This window comes from Centroberyx affinis, unplaced genomic scaffold, assembly GCF_046629955.1.
Source record: "Centroberyx affinis isolate AG114_WGS23_722 - 3 ecotype Tasmania unplaced genomic scaffold, CSIRO-AGI_Caff_v1 ptg004239l_1, whole genome shotgun sequence".
In the NCBI taxonomy this organism is placed as follows: domain Eukaryota; kingdom Metazoa; phylum Chordata; class Actinopteri; order Beryciformes; family Berycidae; genus Centroberyx; species Centroberyx affinis.
This window is the reverse complement of record NW_027281977.1, coordinates 66,522-72,632: the sequence shown is the minus strand read 5'-3', so window position 1 is coordinate 72,632 and position 6,111 is coordinate 66,522. Positions and strand designations below refer to the sequence as shown.

At 40.3% G+C, this 6,111-nt stretch overlaps 1 protein-coding gene across 2 annotated transcripts; it reads left to right on the top strand.

Moving 5' to 3' along the window:
* The first annotated feature begins 220 nt into the window (after positions 1 to 220).
* On the top strand, positions 221 to 5,882 carry LOC139664353 (G-protein coupled receptor family C group 6 member A-like). Of its 2 annotated transcripts, XM_071543147.1 has the most exons (8): positions 221 to 363; positions 972 to 1,047; positions 1,421 to 1,712; positions 2,093 to 2,670; positions 2,782 to 2,935; positions 3,242 to 3,460; positions 3,847 to 3,964; positions 4,473 to 5,882. In XM_071543147.1, the coding sequence occupies exons 1-8, from the start codon at positions 246 to 248 to the stop codon at positions 5,507 to 5,509; spliced, it is 2,592 nt and encodes an 863-aa protein (XP_071399248.1). In that variant the 5' UTR covers positions 221 to 245; the 3' UTR covers positions 5,510 to 5,882. The 2 variants fall into 2 exon arrangements, with proteins under 2 accessions (XP_071399248.1, XP_071399247.1); XM_071543146.1 differs by having other exon boundaries at positions 2,093 to 2,935.
* The last annotated feature ends 229 nt before the right edge of the window (positions 5,883 to 6,111 follow it).

The window sequence follows — 6,111 nt, the reverse complement described above, 5'->3', positions numbered from 1 at the left end:
GAAGTGGAAGTGAGGTTCGAGACAGGTCACTGCTGGGGGATTCTCAGAGGATGATGTGCTCTGACAGGCTGAAGATGCTTGATAATTTCTTTCAGATCTGCTGTAAAACAGGTTTTTCACGTAAAAGGGAGTGTGTTTGGCAGGTGTCCAACACCGTGTTGGAAACCTCCCAAACACACTCCCTTTTAGACTTCATAAGTGGCGTGCACGTCCCCAAAACGGCACCTTCGCTTGCAGCGTTCAAAATGCAGATCTCTCCTTTCCGCCTCGCCTTGATGATGAGCAGCATCCTGGGTCTTGCGAGCAGCTGCGACTTCGCTCAGCCCATCTGTGGCGCCCAGAGCCCCGGGGATGTTGTAATAGGTTTGTATGGAAGTTTTTATACTTAAATAACTTACTTAAATAGTTAAATAACTTAAATAACCATCCACAAACATGTATTTTTCACTTGTGTTCAGTAAAATCTTAGACACAAAAATATTGAATGCATGAATTTGCAAACATGCATAACTTATTATCAATACGTATTTTAATTTCAAATAAAAATAGTATAGGTTTTACAAATGTGTAGAAATATTCAGATCAAAAAAATGCATGTAAAATGATCTCTATGCATTTGTGGATCAAAAATGTGCATGTGAAACCATGTGACAAAAATTTGCAAATAAATAGAGGGAAGTCACAAATGTCACTTGGTCCACAAACAAACTTGAAGCGATCCACAAATGCGTAAAGACCATTTCACATGCACATTTTTGATCCACAAATGCGTAGAGATCATTTTACATGAAAATGTGTCAATTTCTACACATTTGTTAAACCTATACTATTTCTATTTGAAATTAAAATACATTTATTGATAATAAGTTACGCATGTTTGTGGATGGTGAAATATTTGTGGAACACGGTACACACATGCAGATTGTCTTCTGTCGGTTACAGTAATTAAAGTCCAATAAAAACTTCCATAGGTTTGATGTTGCCATGCCATCGTAAAGTGGAGGCTCTTCATCAAAGGACAACACCTGAAAGCTTCAAATGTACAGAGTAAGCATAAAGAAGTAATGAATTTACTGCATGAGAGATTATTTATGCGTGTGTCAGGTTGTTATTGCATTGTAACTTTGCATAAATATGCATAGAGAATTTAATTATATTGATTATTGCTGCTGTCATGCAAAAACATGTATGTAAAAAGTACACTTTTCAGGATTGAAGGATTTGAATATTTTTTATTGGTTTATTGAAATTATACAGTTGGGTTTTTAGCAGGTATCAAATACCCAAGGGTCGGGAAAATCAACACATAAATGACAATGTACCAAAGTTGCAGCTATTTGTTGTTTCCACAGCAGCCATGTTATATTGACTGGTCCTCCCTGGAGGACATTTAGTTACTGATATGATTGTCTATTTCCAGTTTTGATTTGGTGCCATTTATGAGATCCTTGGCTGTCATGCACACAATCGAGGAAATAAATGCAGCTGGCGTCCTCCCAGGAGTGCGTCTTGGATATCAGATGTGTGATACATGCTCTGATGCTACCAAGGCATTGCAGAATGTGGTTCACATGCTTGCAGTCAATGGCTCTCTAAATGTGCAGTGCAACTACACTGACTTCAGGCCACCAGTCAAGGTTGTGTTGGGAGCACGCTACTCTGAGGTGTCCATCGCTGTGGCCAAGCTGCTAAGTGTGTATATGGTCCCTCAAGTAAGTCACAAATTGATTGATACTTTCTGATCAAGAAATACATTTTAGTGTAAAATGATAAAGGGATTTTCGGTCTCAATAATGCACTGAAAGAGACTCAAATGTGTTTCTTCAGGTATCCATGGTGCTTTATAGTTTTCAGAGGATGTTTCTGGTTCTGGTTACTTTAGTTCGGTGTGGACATTACATGATTGTTTTTGTGAGCCTGTAATGATTAAACTGCATTTGTTACATTTAATTTAACCAGCCAATCCCACTGAAATTAAAAATCTGATGCTTCATGTCTTATATATTTACATTTAATTTCTTAACATTTCATTTATGTTTATATAATAATGTATTTTATTCTTATTCCTTGTGTTATGTTATTTTATTATCAGGTGAGCTGCACATCATCTTCACCCGCACTGAGTGATAAGTTGCGCTACCCAATTTTCCTGCGCACTATCCCCAGTGATGTGCATCAGACCAAAGCATTGGCCAAACTTATGGCGCACTTTGACTGGAACTGGGTGGGGGTTGTGTATGGGGATGATGACTATGGAAAAGCAGCTTTCCAGAGCTTCCTCCAGGACGCTGAGGAAATGAGTGTGTGCTTGGCCTACCAGGAGGTGGTGCCCCACTACTTGGATCATGAGCACAGTATGCAACGCATCAAGCAGGTCGCCCAGCAGATCCGCTCCTCTAAGGCCCAGGTGGTGCTGCTCATCCTCAAGCCGGAGCTGGTGGAGGACCTTTTCAAGGAGATGATGCTGACCAACACATCTAGAACCTGGATCGCCAGTGACGCCTGGGCCATGAACCGGCTTTTGGCCCATCTGCCTGGCATCAACAAGGTGGGGGACATCTTCGGCTTCACTTTCGTTTCACGCAAGAGTGAATCATTCGATGCTTACTTGAAGAATCTGAGCCCGACCCCTGGAGGACACAACCGCTTCATTGAAGAGTACAAAAACCTGAGATTCAACTGCACCCCAGAGTGTTTTTCGAAGGACTCTCCGTCCTATTGTCCACCACCTGATCTGCTGAAAATGAAATCCGTCAATGCATGCAATTACACGGATCCCCAACAGGCCAATGACGACTACCTTGTGACAGCTCTGGACACAAGTGAAGCCTTCAGTGAGAGAGTGGCTGTGTGGGCCATAGCTAATGCTCTCAAAAAACTACTTCAGTGTAATAGATCCTCTTGTTCTGGAGAGATTAACTTCCCGCCATGGAGGGTAAGAATTTACATAATCTAAGTATATGAGCAGAAATAAATAGGTTCAACTTTTTGAAAGCATAGTTTCCATGTTCATTTGCATTGTAGGCATCAGACACTGTTATCCAGAACGGATTATGATGAATGCAAAAGTAGAATAACCTTAAATGCATAGATTTCCAACATTACAAGCAACCAATGTAAAGGAGGACCCAGACAATAGATGTGTAATGTGTTTCTTTCTTCAGATTATTCATGAATAATAGTTCAGTAAATTCAGTAAATTAGGCCGTTTTTAAGTCAAACTTTGTCCTTTGTGTTGCAGCTTCTTGAAGAACTGAAGAAGGTTTATTTTGAGCTGGACAACCAGACATTTTTTTTTGACAAATCTGGTGATTTTGTCGATGGTTATGATCTGATAATGTGGGAAAAGGATGGACAGCACAGACGCTTTCAAAAAATGGGAAGATACCATGTCCTGGATAGACGAATCGAGCTTCATGTAGATGTGAGCGAATTGAACTGGCTAACACCCAATAACTCGGTAAGACAACAAAGTGCATAAAGATATGTGTGATGCCATTGCTTTTTTTGTAACCATCCCACAGTATTAAATGTCCACAGCATACAATCACATCACTGGCATACTGTAACATAGTGAAATAGTCTATTGTGAATGAGGCATTACACCATGGTAATAGTGCAGAGTAATGATCTTGATGACCTCAACATAACCAAACATGTCAGATCAAGACTGATTTAAAAAATGAAAAGTTTCATGCCAAATTGGGACAATTAAAACAAATTAGGATGCTTTTTAAAATAGTAGAAAACCTACATTCTTGACAAAATTGTAACACTTTCAAAGACTGGATGCTCTATACTTGAATGATCAACTTCTGGTTCTGTTTCCATGTTCTGCTCTCTCAGATTGCTCAGTCCAGATGCTCAGAGTCCTGCCGTCCTGGCTCTGTGACGAAGATCAGCAACGTGTCCTGCTGTTACACCTGCACCCCATGTGTGGAGGGGACCTTTGCAGATGCCTGGGGTATGCCTCACAGAAATATTGTTTTCATATATATTCATGGAATGTCAAAGTGTGTGTGCTGGAAAATGATAATCTGAAACCAAAGACAAAAATGACTTTGTTGAAAAGTAGTTTAAATGAATCAACACACCTGTAATTACACTTAACGTCAATCCCATGTGTTCAAAGGTCTTCTCTTCTAAGAGGTTGAAAATTGAAAATTAAGAAATACATTTGTGCAACAGGTCCACAGACCTCTCAGATGAAACAAATAATGAGGGGTAATGTTAAAATTTTAGTTTTAACATCCCTGGCCTATACTGGCTTCTACTTGACAATGCATGATTATATAATTCTTTGCGTTTACTGTTACATATTTGATCTGCAGTTGCACTGTGACAAAACAAACAAAATAAAAAATTAAATCCATTGACGTTTTTTTTTCATCTGTTAATTTGGTGGCCTGGTGCAGGATAAAATAAACCGGAATGGCCGAATCATGTGAAAATATCTTCTTGTCTTTCTATAGATCTAAATGACTGTCGAAAGTGTCCCATTGGAACTTGGTCCCTCAAGGGTTGGACTCACTGCGAGCCAAGACAGGAGTCGTACCTGCGGTGGAGTGATCCTCATCCCATCTCTCTGGTGGCATCTGCAGCCTTTGGCATTTTGCTGTTGCTAGTTATCCTCATTATCTTTTTGGTGTACAGAGATTCCCCGCCCATGAAAAGAGCCGAAGTAAGATTGTCCTGTGTGATGATGGCTGGTCTAGCGGTGAGCTTTGCAAGTGTGATATGCTTCATGGGCAAACCCAATGTACACCTCTGCCAGGCCCGGCAGGTCATGTACGCCATGGGCTTCACCCTGTGTGTTTCCTGCATCCTAGTCAAGGCCTACCGTACATTCCTGGCTTTCCTTCCCTTTGGCCAGCTAAGACACAGGCAGCTAAACAGACTTTACAAGCCACCTGTAATTGTCATTGTCTTAACTGTTCTCCAGGGGATCACTTGTATTCTCTGGCTGATCTTTGATTCTCCTGATATTGATGGCACCCCTCCATCCCCACAAAGCATGAAGAGAATAATCCAGTGTAACGAGGGTACTACATTCATAGGTTTCGGCATCATGTTGAGCTACATAGCTCTGCTGGCTTTGGTCGGCTTCCTCTTGGCCTTCAAAGGCAGGAAGGTTCCTCAGGCGTTCAGTGAAACAGGCTACATCATTTTTAGCATGCTAATGTACCTGTTTGTGTGGGTGTGTTTTATCCCAATCTATATCATCAAGACAGGAGAGGGCTCCTCTGTGCAGGCTTCAGCCATTCTAGTATCCAGCTATGGTGTCGTCTTCTGCCATTTCTTACCCAAATGCTACGAGGCACTTTGGGGGTCACACACTGATACACTGGAGCGGATCCTGAGGAGGTGGCCCGCCCGCACCGCTCCAACTCCTGAGCCAGCGCCAGAGTTAAACAGAGAAATCCCCAGAATAAGCACGGTCTCACAAGAGATTGCAAGGCTTTCCCGATCAAAAACGATAGCTACTTCGGGGTGGACTGGGCCACGCTGACCCTATTTTTTCAGATGTAGTCATAATACCTATGTCCAGTTAGAAGACTAATGCCTCTCCACTGACCCTAGGCACACAAGTGAGAAAGAGACGTAGGAGTGTATCCTTCTAAGAATTATAATGAATGAAAAATTGATGTGCAATGTAATGTAATGTAATGATTTATTACTGTAGAAAAGACACTGTAATTTGACAATTGTATCCATTTTTTTTTTTTTACATTATGAGGAAATCATTTTACAGTCAATATGTACTGGGAGAGTATGTAATGTTAAAATATATTTTCTGATAAGTTATATTCTTCAATATATAGAAGACAACAGATCACTTTTATTTGTATTGTATACAACTACCAGAGTGCAATTACAATAAAAATGGTTTTAAAATAAACTCATGTTTGCATTTTGCATCATAGTTACAGAATTTTCAAAGGTGACACCGTAAACTACACAAATTAATGTATTTAACATGACATGTTTTAGATAATGTTAAAATTATCCAACACCTGCTATGTCTATCCTATAATGAGAATCATTTTAATTATAGTATAAGTATAATAACTTGTCTTGGTGACACTGGTGCAGAGACATTCACGATTTACC

Excerpts from the sequence above, each read along its gene's own strand:
- LOC139664353 (XM_071543146.1), top strand. The coding sequence starts at position 246 with ATGCAGATCTCTCCTTTCCGCCTCGCCTTGATGATGAGCAGCATCCTG. Across the intron at positions 1,713-2,092 it reads GTGTGTATATGGTCCCTCAA|GTGAGCTGCACATCATCTTC; the intron begins GTAAGTCACAAA and ends TTTTATTATCAG. Across the intron at positions 3,965-4,472 it reads GACCTTTGCAGATGCCTGGG|ATCTAAATGACTGTCGAAAG; the intron begins GTATGCCTCACA and ends GTCTTTCTATAG.